The sequence below is a fragment of the Alnus glutinosa genome, chromosome 11 (assembly GCF_958979055.1).
Source record: "Alnus glutinosa chromosome 11, dhAlnGlut1.1, whole genome shotgun sequence".
NCBI classification, from domain to species: domain Eukaryota; kingdom Viridiplantae; phylum Streptophyta; class Magnoliopsida; order Fagales; family Betulaceae; genus Alnus; species Alnus glutinosa.
Window position 1 is genome coordinate 26,289,108 of NC_084896.1, and position 19,328 is coordinate 26,308,435.

Below are 19,328 nucleotides of genomic sequence, written 5' to 3' on the forward strand. Positions count from 1 at the left end.
GCGGCGGCGCAGTGTGAGACTGAGGGGTTGAGGGCACTGAGGAGGTGAAAGGGCCGAAGGGCGAACTGGCGAAGGGGAACTCTCTAGAAGATGAAATGCCAAAACTGAAAAGAAAATGAGGGGGGCGGCGCTTAGGGTAAACTTTAGGGTTTTTTTTTTTTAATTTTTTTTTTTATTTTTATTACAGTGCGGGGCGGGCGCGGGTCCCTGGGATTTTCCCAAATCCGGACCCGCAAACCGCACCACACCGTGCGGTTTGCTTAAAACAAAACCGGGATCCGTTTATTAGGGGCGCGGGTAGGTGTTGTTGAGGGGCAGTGCGGGGCGGTTTTGCAGGTCGGGGAGGTTCTGGGTGGGTCCTGCACACCCCTAGCCTGCCACCCCATTTTGCCCAAAGGGGTAGTTAAGCTATCCCTTTTTTAAAAAAGAAGTTATTAATATTAGACGGAGGTGCCAAGTCCGTCTTTTCTCAAAATTCAGGTATCATCTATGATAAAATTGAAACTCAGGTACCAAAAAATAAAGTTTTCAAAACTCAGGTACTAAAAAGGTATTTAACCCTAATTATAAATATAATTTGTAATTTTAAAGTAATTATGTCACATGAAACTTATAATAATTATATGACGTGTCAAAAATGAAAGTCACGTATTATTAATTGAGTAGTATGACATGACATAGGAGTAATTCGAAATGTCATACTCATGTCCATCTTGTGTCTCTCTAAAAATAATGTGACTTTTAAAATCACCATGTGATCAAAATTCAATTTTGATCAATCATAAGTGTAATGGTGATTTTAAAAGTCACCTCATTTTTAGACGGACACAAGAGGGACATGAGTATGACATCTAGCATTACTATGTGACATTGTGTTAATTAATTGGACAATAAATTGAAGGAGGGATTTATTTGAAAGATAAAAATTTGAAGACGTAATTGTTGAAATTAAAAAGAAATCACGTCCCTATTTGCGTTAGATAGCACTAACAGAGTGGCGGCGCAGACTTGACACATTTCCGGTCAAAACGTGTTCATCTGTTATGGAGTGAACAGCTAGCGTTGATTGCCTAAAAATTGCTTTGCAAGGCATCTGATAAAATGCAGAGCCTGAGTCGCATAGGAAGATGAAGATGGGAATCACAAATATTTCTCTCTACTATCTCCTCCTCCTCTTTGTCACTCTCATACCCAACTTCACAGCTTCTCAAGTTCTGTTTCAGGTATCAATGACTGCACACAGGCATCATATTTGTATATATACATAACATCTTCTCCGACCATCGATCCAACAAAGTATATATGATCAATTTTCTTTCTGGGCTTTTGGTGGTGCTCAGGGATTCAACTGGGAGTCATGGAAGAAGGATGGAGGATGGTACAACTTCTTCATAACCAAGGTTCCTGACCTGGCCGATGCTGGGATTACTCATGTTTGGCTCCCTCCGCCTTCTCAGTCTCATTCAGATGGTATGCCTAATGCCTCCATTGAATTTTCTTGGGTTTTTTTATTGTTCTTTTTCCGTAAACTTGGCTCCATGAATTATGGTGTCTCTTCAATATTTTGGCTGAGCTACAGTTCATGTTTCTTCTCATCCAATTGTGTTAGAGCTGTGTATGTTCTTTTAATTTCCTGTCTTTTTGCGTGTATATTTAAAGCCAATTTATATTTATTGCAGTACTGTACGTAGCTGTATGAGGAAATGATTAGTGTGTTCTAGGCATTTGTTTAATGCGTTATGTGTGATTGAGGCCGGGGAAGATTCTAACATAATTCCCAACGTATATTGATTTCGTTCTTGGTTGAATTGAAATCTTCAAGGTGCTTGAAATTAAGATTTGTGTTATAAAATGGCAACCCTGTCGAAAATGAAGGGAATTGCCACTAGAACTGGCAATTCATTTATTTTCAAACCGACCCACTGACTATCTATTATTTGATTGACTAATCCTTTATATTGGAATGGTCCCTTCTCATATAATTCTTTGGCCCTATTGAACCTCTCCCAGCTGGGCAGCTAATCAGTTAATCAGCTATCAGTCTGTAGTTATATTTTCGGAATTGGTATTGTGGTTGGTTTAAATCATATATCGTTTCACGTGGTATCAAAAAGAATTTAGAAATTTTTGTAATTGAGCTAATTTACAAATAACTTACTGGAGATTCTGTTAAAAAAATTTGACAGATTCCGTTAGGTACCATGCTAGCGCTAATAAGATGACGACACATGTCACTCTTAATAAAAAAAATATAAATATATAAAACTTATATATATATATATTAAAAGTGACATGTGTCTCTATTTTAAGAGGTGATCGAGGGTGGCCTAGATCCCATGGGGGTGGCTGCAGCTTGATCTAGCCACCCAATGCAGGCCATCCATTTCCTTTTTTCAATTCTTTTTTTAAAAAATAAGTTTTATATATTTAATATTAATATATATATATATATATTAAAAGTGACATGTGTCTCTATTTTATTAGCGTTGACGTGGCACTTAACGGAATCTGTCAAAAAATTTTTAACGAAATTTGACTTCCTTAGGCGATTTGTAATTAGGCCAACCACATGGATCTCCAATTTCATTTTGATACCACGTGGAACAATTTGTAATTTAAGTCAACAAAAATGACCAATGATGTAATTTTCCATATTATTTTTCATTTAGTTTTCAGCGGTAGATCTGTTAAGTTCATTCTAAATGTCTTTACTTCTTCTCAAGGTCTTGACATTAGAATGTATTGTGGTATGGATAGGATAGGGTCTTTAGGCTTTTGCAGTAAGAACTATCCCACATATATATTGATGGGATCTTTGCCAATAATTGATTCCTTACTTTCTCTCTAGGCCCTCAAGGGTACTTGCCGGGAAGGCTCTACGATCTCGATACATCAAAATATGGAAACCATGATGAACTGAAGAAGCTGATAAAAGCCTTCCAAGACAGGGGGGTCAAGTGCATATCTGACATAGTTATAAACCACAGAACTGCAGAGAAGCAAGATAGTGATGGACTGTTTACCATTTTCGAAGGAGGGACACCAGATGATCGCCTTGACTGGGACAAATCTTTCATTTGCAAAAATGATAAACCTATTTCTGGCACAGGAAATCTTGACACAGGAACTGATTTTGACAAGGCCCCGGATACTGACCACACAAACCCACGAGTCCAAAGAGAGCTATCAGATTGGTTGAACTGGCTAAAGACCGAAACCGGGTTTGCTGGGTGGCGATTTGATTTTGGCTTTGGATTTTCCCCAGCATATTTTAAGATGTATATCGCAAATACAAAGCCAAATTTTGCAGTAGGCGAAATATGGCCTGATTTTGGTAACTTTAACATTGACAAGCAGGATGATAATCGACGCCTGATTGCGAAATGGATAGATGATGTTGGAGAAGGTGTCACAGCTTTTGATTTTACATTAAAAGGTGTACTTCAAACTGCATTAGTGCAGGGGGAGCTGTGGCGTTTGAATATCTCAGGAGGTGCTCCCGGAGTGATTGGCTTGAAGCCAGGAAATGCTGTGACTTTCATAGACAATCATGATACAGGTTCCACCCAAAGTGTGTGGCCATTCCAAAGTGACAAAATCATGCAGGGATATGTTTACATTCTTACTCATCCAGGGATCCCATCAGTAGTAAGTTCTTTGAAACTTGATCTCTAATGTTATTTTCACCAGTCTCTCTCAAATGCACAAAAAGTAGATCATATCAAGTAAAAACAGTGGCCTTTAGAGCAGATAAATTTTTATTGACAACAATTTCTTCAATTGCCCAGAAACTAGATAAACTGCTTCTGCTGTTCATTTCATGCAGTGCACCCTTAAGGAAAAGGTTTACAAACATGAAAGCCGATGAAATTTCTGCCCTTGTCACTATGATTACTTAATTACATATGCTACTCTTACTAATGATTTCTTACAAAACAAATACGCTCTTGTTTGTATTAGGTGAATTAATGCAAATCTTTTTATTTTGTGACAGTTTTATGATCACTTCTTTGATACCTTCAACGGAGGTATCAAAGGTCCGATCACTGAACTCATTAAGATCCGATCGAGAAATGGGATCAAACCCACCAGTTCCTTGCGAATTCTAGCGGCTGATGCGGATGTCTATGTAGCTGCTATAGACGAGAAGATTATTGCCAAGATTGGTCCAAGTGATGCCAAAGTTCCACAACTCATCCCTTCTAATTACAAACTCGCTACTTCTGGTGACCAGTATGCTGTGTGGGAGAAAACAGCATAGGGTATATATTATCAGTAATCATCTAAACTGAAAAGGAATAAACAAGGGATCATATGATGCCTTTGTAATAAAATTAATGTTTTATCATTACTGATGAAAGTTAAGCAAAATAAACCATCTTTTTATCCAGTTTTCTTCTAAATGTCCAATGTCTGAATAGCAATTGGCAAGCTTAAGCTAACAAGTAAAATGTGGATGAATTGTGGAATTATGGTTCGAACTCATAACTTCTGTTATGATACTATGTTAAATTACTAATTGAATTAACAAAACCAAATTAGTAGAAAAATTTGAATATTAATCCATATTGGATCTAGACTTTTCAAGCACAGAGTTAAACATATGTTCATCAAAGAGTTCATTTCTTGCAGATTCTAATTCTCCATCAAAGTGTTCATTTCTTGCAGATTCTAATTCTCTAAGTTAGAAAAGGATCTTGGCTGCACAGCCTGCACTGGTTTTAAGTTAGAATATGATCATTCCCAGTTTGTTATGAAACCCTACATACCTTGCATATAGAGTGACGACCCGGTTTTTTTTTTCTTTCTTTTTTTTCTATTTCTTTTTTTTTTTTATACAAAACTTTTGTACAAACATCGATCTCTTTAAAATATAAACAGATCTTCACAGTTGCACGACGATATGTCGCAAAGCCAACACATGGTACATACCCTATAATATGTACCTGGTAAATCAGAGTATAACATCTATCTACTATTTAGCGGAAAATATAAACCTAATAACGGAAATTACATCTTAAATATCTATTATAAATTAACCATAATCAAGAGCCAATATTACATCTATCTATTTAAGTCTTTCCTCAAATTAAATACATAACATAAATGATTATGTACAATAACAAGTGACACAGGCGTCATAAGCCATAAACAAAACCCATAAAACAGATGACACCTATGGTCCCGCAATTACGACGGTCGCAGCGAGCTTCGGCATAATATCCCAAGTGCACATCTACAACACCATCAACTACGACCGAAGTACTTGCAGCCAAAGGAACATCATCTATACGGTTGTGGGGATTTGCCGTATCCGTATAAGTGGAATTATAAGCTCACCATCTTAGCATTAATAAATACACTAAGACCTCAGGAGTATACTATTCACTGAGTTTTCGCAAAGAGCCAACTTTTTATTTTTAGTTATGCGTACACTATAATAGCTACCAATTTTATAAATTTTTGTTTGAAAAAACCTCATAGCTGATACAACAAACAGCGACTAATAGAAAACATTTTAAGCATATTATGCAGCTGAGACTTATACGTAAAAGTTTCATTGTTGGAAACATCTACATACATTCTCACCTACTATATTACTTTTAATTCAATGAGACTTAAAAACCAATGACATTTAAATCATGCAACCATCCGATAGAAATATACATAAGTTCTTTTTCATTGAGACTCTTATGCATACTAATACGTCTAGCAAAACTACTTATAATATAAAAACATCACTCATAAAAACAATGTTATACATGCTTAATTGCTTATGCAACTTTTCCTATATGGGGCTTGACCTGAGGTAGTGAACTGTATGAGGCTTGCCCCGAGGCAATGAACTGTATGGGGCTTGCCCTTGGGACTTGTCCCTTTGAGATTACCGTTTCATGTGGGTTGTAAACCTCAATTCGTTCCATGTTCAGCATTTATATGCTCATGCTTCATGCCTTAAAACAATACATATCTTTTCCAACTCTTTGATCATGCTTTAACACATGCTTTCAATAAGATTCCATAAACAGTTTAATATATCAATTCATCAATCAATATTTCCGTAATTTAAATCTCAACTACAACACACATTCATACCCTTCAAATCAATTCAAACACCTTTCATTCATGCACCAATTTCATAAACATCATGATCTCAAACTTTATACTCACTCTAAAACCACATTCATGTTCCATTGCAATCGCAATTTTCAAAACTCCCAACCATAACATACAGTCACACCATTTATTCAAACTCCACATATCATATTCATACTTCAAAACATCATCATAATTTCAATATACTCAAAAGTACTCAAATCATCTAAAACAGTTCCTAATCAACATACAGTTGGTTCAAGTTTGTAAAACAATATATATTTTGTAATTCATCATATATGAAAAGAATACTTCTCAGTGAGTAGAATACTCACTTTGGCTGCATAAGACTAATGACTCGAATACTTCTCCTGTGTTCTAGTTACTTGAACTCAATATTGGAGAGCCAACGAAAGCCTCCAATAATGACACATTCCTGCAAACATTGGTAACATTAAACTACGCTATTGAACCTACACTCCATGACACATAAACTACCCGCGTGCTCGCACGTCGCATCACTCGCTTCTAAAGCTAGCTAAGTACCTATGCTATTATTAGGTTAATATTTAGGTTTAGGTTCATATTATATCTTTGTTTATTAATACAATGAAGTATTTATTATTTTCATTAGCTTATACATTATTGTTATATCACATTATTATCGTTAACCCTTTTGATAGTTTGTCGTTCATTTACTAAGTTAACAAAATATATATATATATAACACTTAAACCTAATCTATGATACACTAAAATACTATGTGCACATGGATAGGTGAATTAACTATTAGGTTATCGCATAATGGATTCATATTACATTTAGGTGTATCTATAAGCCTACTAACTTATTTTTACCAACTTAGGGTTATTTGGATAATCTATAACTCACTACAAAAAAAACAGATGTTTTGAGCTGTTTTGAAAACGGCTCAACATATGACGTATTAAAGTCTCGGTTTGAGCCGTTCTGGACTAAAACGGCTATAATTTGAGCCGTTTTTAAACCGGTTTAAGCTGCTTTGGTAAAAACGGTTCAAACCGGTTTGAACTATTTTGGACAAAAACGACTAACTAATTGGAGCCGTTTTAAGGACCCTAAAATGGCTCTAAAAAAATTAATGTAGAGCTGCTTTAGGATCCCTAAAACAATACTAAACAAAAAAAATTTTACAAAAAAAATATTTTTTTAGAGTCGTTTTAGACTAAAACAACTCCAAATAAAAAGAAATTAAAATATATATATATATATATATATATATATATCAAAACCCCTTTTAGCCAGGAACAACACCAATGAGCTGGACTAAATGGCTATATCCACAAGCAGTCTAGCAACAAAAGTTACAAAACTCTGCTATGGACAGAGCAAAGCACAGCAGCAAACAAATTCCGAGAAACAAAGAGGAAAGCTTCTTCCTTAGCGAGCAGGTCAAGTTTGCCGAGTCAATACCTTCGCCAACCACCACCAACCAATCTTTATCTGACACTTCTATTGCCACCGAGTTCACACCTGTAGATCGAATTTATTTTTTAAGCACCTCAACTTACTAAAACACAGAAACAAAGATGAACCAACCTTACACGGCCGATTGAAATCCAAAACACCAAATCGCCAGAAATCACCGAACATCACTCCTAATCGTTGAAAATCGGCTTCTGGCTCCACCAGTTGTCGATCCATGGAAGATCCGGTCTCTGAGTCACGGGTTCGCCGAATCTCCTCTCTACTCTGACCGGCATTTCTCCTGGCTCCCAGCTCTTTCTCTCGAACACCCTCACGCTCGGTCTCTCCTTCTCAGTCTCACCCTCTCTCAGACTCTCTTCTCTCTCGATCTCGATCTCTATCTCTCAGTCTCACCCTCTCTCAAACTCTCTCTTTTCATCTTTGGGTTCGGGCGAGAAGAGGAGAAACAAGAAAAAAAAAAAAAAAAAAAAAAAAGAGAGAGAGAGAAAGGAGTCTTTTCATCTCTGGGTTCGGGTGAGAAGAGGAGAAACAAGAAAGAAGAAAGAAGAAAAAGAAATGAGAGAAAGGAGTTGCGTGGGGCAGTGGCAGTGGTTACATTTTATAAGAAAAAAAGATATTAAAAAAAAAAAAATTGAAAAATTTTGAACAAAAAGATGAGGGGGCGCGCTGGACACGAAAATCCAGTACACTCCCTTTGGGAGAAAACGACTCCAACTTGGAGTCGTTTTGGCCCAAAAGGGCTCCAACGAAAATAATCTAGAAAACAATAATAATAATAATAAAAAACTAAAAATATATATTTTTTAAAAAACAAATTAAAGAAAAAAGGAAAACAAATTAAAAACAAATTTTTGTTTAAAAAAAACTGAAAATTATAAATAAATAAACAAACGAAAAAAAAAATTAAAACCAGTTTTTATTTATTTATTGTTTTTCTATAATTTATTGTTATCTTATATTTTTTTAATTTTAATAATTTTATGAAGGGTATTTTTGTCATTAGAGGGAACATTGACATTTTTTGGTTGTTTGAAGGAGGGCATTGACACAATTGATAGTACCACGATCGATCACATAGATCGTACCACGATCGATCACATAGATCGTACCACGATCGATCACATAGATCGTACCACGATCGATCACATAGATCATACCACGATCCATCACATTAATTGTACCATGATCGATCACAAAGATCGTACCACGATTTTGATACAATCTATGTGACTGATCAATATGATCAATCATGTATTCATGTGTGATCAATCATGTGTGATCAATCGTAGTACGATCATATGTGATCGATCGTGGCATGATCCGTGTGATCGATTGTGGTACGATCATGTGAACGATCGCTGTACGATCTATGTGATCAATCGTGGTACGATTAATGTGATGGAATTAGAACCGTTTTAACAAAAGCGGCTCAAATTAGAGCCGTTTTGTTAAAACGCCTCTAACAACAACGGCTCAAAAACTCTTCTTTATTAACTACATCTAGGTAATTTAAACTATTTGACCTTAATCTTATATAACATATTAATCTAATAACTCTTCTTGAACTAACTTAAAACCATATATTGTAATATACATTCTTTTATTATACTTTGCCTATTTATTTATTAAAACTTGAGGTATATACATAAACCTCAAAGCCAAGCATTATACAATAAGCTCATAAACACAACACCACACATCTCTTACTTCAACTCACTTACAAGGCTACCACATACAAGAGTTCTAAAACCAACCTCAATCAATAGCCAAGACGTCAACAATTATTAAAAGCCTAAAACCAAACTCCAAGAATACCAATTCGGTATTTCCACACCAAACCCTCAAAATTCATCTCCAATTCAGTTAACATCAACTCTAGAACCTAAATAAACTTAACCCCTAATAAATAAACATAAACTAACATAATTATCCCATTTACAAGTACAAAACCAGATTTGAATTTTCAGCAAAATCACTTTCTTTTTCTTAAGTGTGGACACACATGGGTTCTTTACAAAAATCACATTCTAACATATACCCCTAATATAAAACACTTCCCGCAATTTACTTTCACTAACCCATAACATAATAATGTTATCAAACCACCATAACATTAACTCCCAAACATAAACACCCTAACATTTTTAAAATAACATTAACCCATAAGAAAATCTTCGGGTTAAATTCACAAAACATCAATTAAACTAAATACTCATAAATTAGGAATTAAAGCAACTTACCCAAAAATTACCCAAATAATACCCGAGGTTTAGGGAATCTTTGCAAGCTCCACATAACACAAAGCATAAAGAATAATCAAGATTAAACTCATATTTTACAAGATTTAACTAAAAATCTCAAAAATACAAGTTTAACGATTTACCTCAAACCAATCGGTAGAAACGTAGATCGAGCTTCGTAGATCACGTTTTCGAAGTCAGATTTAAGTTTGGACGGTTAGATCTTCGTAGATCAAGGTTTTTCAAGTTTTTCTATGAAAAACCTTAAGTGAGAAAAAATAGAACAAGAGACAGTAGCCGAGAAAAGAAAAAAAAAAATAAAAATTGGCCTTATTTTTTTTTATCAACATGGCGCACGGCGCCTTGTTTTAGTGAAGGGCCACATGGCCCTTCCTTTATTTTTTTCTTTTTATTCTTTTTTTTTTTTGTTTTATTGAAAGGCCATCGGCCTTTCAACTTCATTTGTTTCTCACGTGTGGGGCGCTTTTTTTTTTTGTTTTATTGAAAGGCCATTCGGCCTTTCAACTTCATTTGTTTCTCACGTGTGGGGCGCCTTTCATCAGGTAAAGGGCCATTTGACCCTTCGTTTATTTCTCACATGTGGGGCGCAAGTCGCCCCACGCGCATATATATATATATTATTTACTTTTTTTTTTATTCTTTTCTATCTTATTTTCTATTTTGTCTTATAATTTCTTTTCTTTAGACTTAAAATATTTTTTTACATTTTCTTTTACGGCTACCATTTAGAAGTTCATAGAATAAAAATAAAATACTTTGTTTTAGTTTACCATACTAAATAAACTTATTTTTTATTTAATCCATATAAACCCAATATTATTATTATTATTCTATTTTAGCTCCATTATAGTATATCTCCATAGCATAAATATTACCACCTAGAATATAATTATTTGTCTCACCTATTTAATAAACACAATTTATGAATTGCTAAATTCTCCATTTAATTTTTTGGTCATTACAAACCCTCTAAATAATTTTTAAAGGGTTTTGAACCATCCCGTGAGCCACAGGGATGGTTTAGCCACCCCCATGGTAGCCAAGGGGATGGCTCATGACAAAAAAATAAATAAATAGAGGGTAGTGGGAGCCACCCTCAAGGGCAAACCCACTAGAAAATGAAGTGTTTTGGTCGAACCATCCCCAATGGCCAAAATCCTTGAATTTTTATTTTTTTATTTTTTCTGTCATGAGTTGTCAAACCACCCCAGACTAGTAAGGAGGGTGGCTAAACCACCCCCTTGCCCAAAATGGGGGTGGCCGACCACCCCACTTTTTTTTCTTTTTTCTTTTTTGAAGTTTTAAATTTTTTTAATTAATTTTTAAAGATTTTTTTATTTTTTTATACTACAACACATGTCAACCCTGGTGGGCCGTTAGTTTTTGGACGAAAAATTTGACTAAGGTACTAATTGTCTTTTTTCAAAATTGAGGTACCATCTATGATACAAATTGAAACTCATAAACTAAAAAATAAAGTTTCTAAAATTCAGGGATCAAAAGTATATTTAACTCTTAATTTAAATGGATGGCGAATTACAAAGACATTGTTCAAATTCATGGCTATTGTTTTGATACCATATTAAATTACCAGTTATCTTAAAAATTTAAACAAATAAAAAAATAATAAATTCAATCATTTAATTAATATTCTTAACATGCATCAATACCCTCAAACATATGCGAATTTTTGAAGTCATGACACATCATCACCTTTGGGGTTCCTAGCTAGAAGCCAGTTTTAGATTCTTTGGTAATTGATGCTGCTTCGCTGGAACATTTTGGTCATCTTTCTGTGTTCGACTTTCTATCAAGTCATTGTTTTCATATATATATGCCTCTTTTTGCAAGCTAAGGTTGATTGTTTGGGGGCCATTTTCCCTAAATTAGGTGTCATTCCGATTCTTGATTCTTAAATCAACGGCCAGAATCCAAAACTCTTCTCTACTCCTTGGCATCATATTAGTTGTTCCTCATCAGGATCCAACACTTTAAACTTCAAACCGGATGCCTACTTAATTATCTCTAATTCTAAATGTTGGATCATGATATTAACATACAACTAAAAATATAAAATACACGTAATTTTGAGATCAAATTTTTTTTATTTATTTTTAAAAAAAAAAGACAACAAAACATATTATAAAAATATGAGATGTGTTATTTGCACATCACCTTAATGTACATTAAATATACACTAAAATACATTGAGTGTAAAATCTATGCATGTCAATTTCATAAATGTCAAATCCATATACATGGGTTCCATGTCCGACATGTCTTGATGGTGTACATTGATGTACGCATGTAAAAGAATCATTAGCCTAAAAGTATAGAACTTGTTTGGTAAAAGAAATAAAATTCTTCTTCCCCTTCTTCACTTTTTTAAAAAATAATCTATTTCAAAATATTATAATTTTATATCGTATCAATAACTTTTTATTATTATTTAAATAAAAAAAATTAACTGCAATATAAAATTTTTCCATTTTTCTATATAAATTTTTTTCACATTATATTGGATTTAGCACTTTCAACTCTTACACTCAAGTCTCACCTCCTTTCCCTACAAGGCCATTTCCCATTAACAAAACGCAGCTGAAATGTCCTTGAAGCCGCAAGTTTGAACGTCGGACAATTTGACGTACAACATTTTTGCCCCCCACTTTCCCAACATTAAATGACCACCGATGGCATTGCGGCCAACACCTGCAACTTTTTGCCCCTCACACATCTCTTATTTTATTTTATTTTTATTTTGGAAAATGAAAGAGAAATCCATTCCAAAACAAGCAAGAATGGTTCAGAAAGCAAAGGACAAAAAAGAGTTCTAAAACCAACTTCAATCAATGGCCAAGACATCAACGATTGTTAAAAATCCTAAGATCAAACTCCAAGAATACCACTTCTGTATTTCTACACCAAATCCTTAAAATTCATCTCCAATTCAATTAACATCAACTCTATAACCTAAACAAACTTAACCCCTAACAAATAAACATAAACTAATATAATTATCCAATTTACAAGTACAAAACTAGAGTTGAATTTCCATCAAAATACCCATCAAAATCACTCTTTTTTTTCTTAAGTGTGGACACACATGGGTTCTCTATAAAAATCACATTTTAACATATACCCCTAATATAAAACACTTCCCACAATTTACTTTCACTAACCCATAACATAATAATGTTATCAAACCACCATAACATTAACTCCCAAACATAAACACTAACATTTTTAAAATAACATTAACCCATAAAAAAATATTTCGTGTTAAATCCACAAAATATCAATTAAACTAAATACCCATAAATTAGCAATTAAAGGAACTTATCCAAAAATTTACTCAAATAATACCTGGTGTTTGACGAATCTTTGCAAGCTTCACATAACACAAAGCATAAAGAATAATTAATATTAAACTCATATTTTACAAGATTTAACTAAAAATCTCAAAAATACAAGTTTAATAATTTACCTTAACTAATAAGTAGAAATATAGATCGAGCTTCTTTGATCACGTTTTCGAAGTCAGACTTAAATTTGGACCGTTACATCTTCATATATCAAGGCTTTTCAAGTTTTTCTCTGAAAAACCTTAAAGAGAGAAAAAATAGAACAAGAGGCAGTAGCCTCTTCGGGAGAAAAAGAAAGAAAAGACCATTGGACTGCCTCTTCGGGAGAAAAAGAAAGAAAAGACCATTGGACTGCCTCTTCGGGAGAAAAAGAAAGAAAAGACCATTGGCCTTTTTTTTTTCCTCAACAACGCGCACGCGGCACGGCGCCTTGTTTTAGTGAAGGGCCACATGGCCCTTCCTTTATTTTTTTCTTTGTTTTCTTTTTCTTTTTTTTTCTTTTTTGAAAGGCCAACATCAGGTGAACCACGTGTGGGGCCCCTTTCATCAGGTGAGGGGCCATTTGGCCCTTCAATTTGTTTCTCACTTGCGCCCCACACGGCACGCATATATATATATATATATTATTTACTTTTTTTTTTTATTCTTTTCTATCTTATTTTTTTTATTTTGTTTTATAATTTCTTTTCTTTGGACTTAAAATATTATCATACATTTTCTTTTTATTGCTACCATTTACAAGTTTATAGAATAAAAATAAAACACTTTGTTTTTAGTTTACCATACTAAATTGACTTATTTTTTATTTAATCCATATAAACCCAATATTATTATTATTATTATTCTATTTTTGCTCCATTATATTATATCTCTATAATATAAATATTGCCACCTAAAATATAATTATTTGTCCCACCTATTTAATAAACACAATTTATGAATTGTTAAATTTCCTATTTAATTTATTGGTCTTTACAAACCCTCTAAATTTTTTTTTAGAGGGTTTTGGAACCACCCCTGGACAACGGGGGTGGGTTAACCACCCTCATGGTGGCCAAGAGTGTGGCTGAGCCACCCCCATGACATAAATAAAATAAAATAAAAAAGAAGCGTTTTGGCCATGGGGGTGGCGAAGGGCAAACCCTCTAAAAAATAAAGCGATTTGGTCGAACCACCCCTAAGGGCCAAAACTCTTAAATTTTTATTTTTTTATTTTTTTCTGCCATGAGTTGTTGAACTACCCCCTATGGGCCACGGGGGTGGTTCGACCACCCCCAAACCAGTCGACCACCCCTCAGAGTCAAAACTCTTGAATTTTTTTTTTTTTTTTTTTTTTTTTTTTTTTTTTTTTCTGCCATGGGGTGGTTCGGCCACCCCAGACTAGTCAAGAGGGTGGCTGAACCACCCCTTTGGCCAAAATGGGGGTGGCCGTCCACCCCTCTTCTTTTTTCTTTTTTTTTTTTTCTTTTTTTAAGTTTTTAATTTTTTTAAAAAAAAATTTTAATTAATTTTTTTTAAAATTTTTTTTTTTTTTTATACTATAACACGTGTAAACCCTGGCGGGCCGTTAGTTTTTGGACAGAAAACTTGACTAAGGTACTAATCGTCTTTTTTCAAAATTGAGGTACCATCTGTGATTTAAATTAAAAATTAGGTACTAAAAAATAAAATTTTCAAAATTCATGGACCAAAAGTATATTTAACCCTTAATTTTTTTTTTTTTTATTTTTGACATATCCACACAAGAGGTGAGAGATTCGAACTAGTGACTTCCGCTTCATGAGGCGTCGTCTCCAGCCTATTGAGCTACTCCTTAAAGACTATTTAACCTTTAATTTAAATGGATGGCGAATTACAAAGACATTGTTCAAATTCATGGTTATTGTTTTGATACCATATTAAATTACCAGTTATCTTAAAAATTTAAACAAGTAAAAAATAATAAATTTAATCATTTAATTAATATTCTTAACATGCATCAATACCCTCAAACACATGCGAATTTTTGGAGTCACGACACATCATCACCTTTGGGGTTCCTAGCTAGAAGCCAGTTTTAGATTCTTTGGTAATTGATGCTGCTTCGCTGGAACATTTTGGTCATCTTTCTGTGTTCGACTTTCTATCAAGTCATTGTTTTCATATATATATGCCTCTTTTTGCAAGCTAAGGTTGATTGTTTGGGGGCCATTTTCCCTAAATTAGGTGTCATTCCGATTCTTGATTCTTTAATCAACGGCCAGAATCCAAAACTCTTCTCTACTCCTTCGCATCATATTAGTTGTTCCTCATCAGGATCCAACACTTCAAACTTCAAAACAGATGCCAACTTAATTCGCATCGCTAATTCTAAGTGTTGGATCATGAAAAATATTCCGCTAACAACTACAAACTCGACAAGAAATTAAAGAGATATGGTTGAAAGATTTGATCCATTTAATTAAATAGATAAAATTATAATTGACCTATATAATTTTATACATATGACTCGACATGATTCAGACACAAATTATCACCATGCGTTTGATAACACTATTTTTTTTTTCTCTTTTTAAAACAATAATATTAACAAACAACTAAAAATATAAAATACGAGTAATTTTGAGATCAAATTATTTATTTATTTTTTTATTTTAAAAAAAATACAATAAAAATATGAGATGTGTTATTTGCACATCACCTTGATGTACATTAAATGTACACTAAAACACCTTGAGTGTAAAATCTATGCATGTCAATTTCATAAATGTCAGACCATATACATGGGTTCCATGTCCAACATGCCTTGATGGTGTACATTGATGTACGCATGTAAAAGAATGACCTCGTTTGAAATTCACATTTCCTTCTCATTTTCTAAAAAAATATCAATTTTAAAATATTCTTAATTTTTTTTATTTTTTATATTACATCAACACTTTTTTATTACTTTTTTAATAAAAAAATTCATTACAATACAATTTTTATTTTTACTTTTTTATATAAATTATTTTAATTTTTCATCGCATCAATTTTATTTTTCAATCATCTAAAAAATTTTAAAAGAGAAAAAATAGGTGGAGAATTTTCAAACGGCCATATTAACAAAACGCAGCTAAAATGTCGTTGAAGCCGCAGTTTTGAACGTTGGACAATTTACGTACAACTTTTCTGCCCCCCACTTTCCCAACATTAAATGACCACCGATGGCATTGCGGCCAACAACTGTGCAATTAGGCCATGAGGATTCTGGTGAAGTGGGATATGGACCCGCCTAAATTACCTATTTAATAGATTTAATTTAAAAATTCTTCTTTGACCAAAGTTTGGGGAGCAATAAACAAACACCGAATACAATGTGTATAACTGATTAAAAAGAAAAAAAAAATGGATTACAAAATGGTTTTGGAGAAAAATGCAAAATGGTTTCGTAAAAATGAACGATGGATTTAGGCTGCCAGCCTGGCCCCATCTGTCCCAACCATTCAACACACACCGTCAGTACTAGTTGACTTTTTAATATTAGGTCAACCGGTGTCTCTCTCTCCCTCCTGTTCTGTTCACACTAAACACACACCGTCTATTATTAGTTGACTTTTTAATATCAGGTCAACATTTGCCTTATCCTTATGGTGTGACCTTTGGATGACGTTCGTCTGGTCCCAAACTTCACACTTTGTCCTTGTGGTCCTATCTGTACGGCTTACCGGGGCCTTGGGACCATTAGGAAGGAATGCCACTTGGCTCTTACCAATTTTTAAACCAAGAATATTTCCAGCCGGTTTGCTAATATACCTTATAAGGTATATTTTTTCTTTCCTATTATAACATGACATAAATATGTGAAAGTAATTTTAAGTATTATATACATTAAATTTTTTGTTATATATATATTTTTATATATAAAAAGTAAAAAATAATCCTAAAATAACATTAGCAAGCAAGCCTAATTTTTTTTTTTTTATTCCCAATATTTGATTACTACTGTCGTTTTACCAATTTTAGCAAGACACTTTTTTTTCTTTTTCTTTTTTTTTTTTTATTAATGTCCACACAAGCGCTAACTCAGTTGGATGAGTTGAATTTCTTGATCAACAATGTGAAAAACATACTCATTGAACAGAAATTTTTTACAAATCAGATTGCAAGAAATTTTATATAACTCACATATAAAATTGATATGTGTCATTTAAACATGTGATTTTCTCACATGTTTTTTTTATTAATACTACTAAAAAAGTATGTGAGAACTAAGAAGCACATACGATTAAAAAAATATGTGTTTCTCACATGTGAAAGAACACATATTAATCTTATATGTGGGTTGTATAAATTTTTTTTTACAAACTAGTTCATAGAAAATTTCTGTCCATACCTATTTATCAGTTAAGACAACCTCATAAGGTATGTCTCCAAATGGTAACTTAATCGGCTAGAGACTACGTCTCATGAAGCAGAGGTCTCTAGTTCGAATCTCCCTTCTTGTGTGGACATGTCCAACAAAAAAAAAAAAAAAAAGCCTCGTAAGGTATAATTCAATATTTATTACCATATCATTTATTGGTTTGTTTAATAACGTTTATTTGAAATTGTTTAAAAAATAAAAATATTAACAAACAATTGAAATATGCACAGAACACTCAACAATTTTTAAATTTACGTTACTCACAACTAAAAAGTAAAAAACACCTTCTAAAAAAGCATTACCAAATAAATTTATTATTTTGCCATCTTAATATTTATTATTATTATTTAATAATTAATGTTCTAATAAATCTACGCTGTTGTGGTCGTGGGTCTTTTTCTTCTAGAATCAGTGAACCACAAGCCACGGTGACCTCTTCAAAATGGGAAAGTTCTGCCCCATAGCTCGAGAGTGGAAGCAACTCAAATCCGCGCGAACATCCGCGTATGTCCCACAACTGACATCACTTCGCATCTCAGCTCAAAACAAAATATCGCCACGTAGGCAACTGTCATCTGCTGTACCTCACTCCCTCCCTCGACCCCCTACCCAAATCACCCACGTGCAGCAATAAACCCCTTCAAACCCGTGTGTGAACGGTGTGCCAGCTGGCAGCCACGTCACCCCACCCTATATATATAACCCCCTTCTCTCACCTTGTCATATTTGAATTGAATTGAATTCACTCACAGAAGCTCACGCTACTACCCAGTACTGCAAGGCTGCAACGGGCATGCACAAGAGACCGAGACTCACCGGAGCTCCGACAACCCACCAATCTCCGATGACCCAACGCACTCCTCATCGCCTCACGTCCGAGCAAGAGCTCTCCGTAATGGTCGCCGCGCTCACCAACGTCGTCTCAGGGAGTACCAGTAGTACTACGGCCTCCACTTCCGAGTACTGTGCGGACGCCACGCCGTTCCCGCCCTCCGAATTGGACACGTGTCAGGTGTGCAAGATCAACGGCTGTCTGGGCTGCAACTTCTTTTTCCCGCCATCGCACCAAGATCGTCGAGAAGAGGAAGATGAAGAGAAGAAGAAGAAACAACCGAAATTGGGAGTGACAAAGAGACGCGTTAAGAAGAACTACAGAGGGGTTAGACAGAGGCCTTGGGGCAAATGGGCCGCCGAGATCCGAGACCCGAGGAGGGCGGCCCGGGTGTGGCTCGGCACGTTCAACACCGCCGAGGAGGCCGCACGTGCGTACGACAAGGCGGCAATCGATTTCCGCGGGCCGCGTGCGAAGCTCAACTTTCCCTTTCCTGACTACGTGTCGGCTGAGGCGCCCAATTCACAGCCTTCCACCTCCACGACGTCGCCGGAGCAGCAGGTGACTGCAGGAAGCCGGAGGGAAAACGAGTTCTGGGAAGGCATTGGGGAGGACGAGATTCAGCAGTGGATGATGATGATGGATTTTGCTGGGGATTCGTCGGATTCGACTGCTACTGGGACTGAATATGCTCGTAGTTCTACTTCATTTTAGGGGATAAATGTTGTGGGTCAAGATTTTTTTTATTTTTGACAAAAGAAGGTTAGAATTTAAGTTTAATAATATGCTTAGAGAAAAATTAGGCAGTTTGATTTGCTGTACAATCCGTTTGATTCTTTTAATTTCTTTGGGGAAAATTTCATTTTTTTTTTGAGAATATTATCTCCAGAAACGATCTTATTAATGAAAAATTGTTATATGACTAA

At 34.6% G+C, this 19,328-nt stretch overlaps 2 protein-coding genes and 1 long non-coding RNA gene across 3 annotated transcripts; 2 read left to right on the plus strand and 1 right to left on the minus strand.

The window, feature by feature from the left end:
• The first annotated feature begins 1,012 nt into the window (after nt 1-1,012).
• On the plus strand, nt 1,013-4,390 carry LOC133881554 (alpha-amylase-like). Its single transcript, XM_062320500.1, has 4 exons — nt 1,013-1,223; nt 1,341-1,470; nt 2,849-3,648; nt 3,995-4,390. Exons 1-4 carry the CDS (start codon nt 1,128-1,130, stop codon nt 4,259-4,261), a joined length of 1,293 nt encoding a protein of 430 aa, XP_062176484.1. The 5' UTR covers nt 1,013-1,127; the 3' UTR covers nt 4,262-4,390.
• On the minus strand, nt 3,741-13,546 carry LOC133881556 (uncharacterized). Its single transcript, XR_009902548.1, has 3 exons — nt 13,309-13,546; nt 13,188-13,212; nt 3,741-4,238 (listed from the first exon to the last, which is right to left on the minus strand). It is a non-coding gene; the product is annotated as an uncharacterized LOC133881556 (long non-coding RNA).
• Nucleotides 13,547-18,287: 4,741 nt separating this feature from the next.
• On the plus strand, nt 18,288-19,328 carry LOC133882423 (ethylene-responsive transcription factor ERF109). The gene has a single exon (XM_062321596.1). It carries the CDS (start codon nt 18,364-18,366, stop codon nt 19,114-19,116), a length of 753 nt encoding a protein of 250 aa, XP_062177580.1. The 5' UTR covers nt 18,288-18,363; the 3' UTR covers nt 19,117-19,328.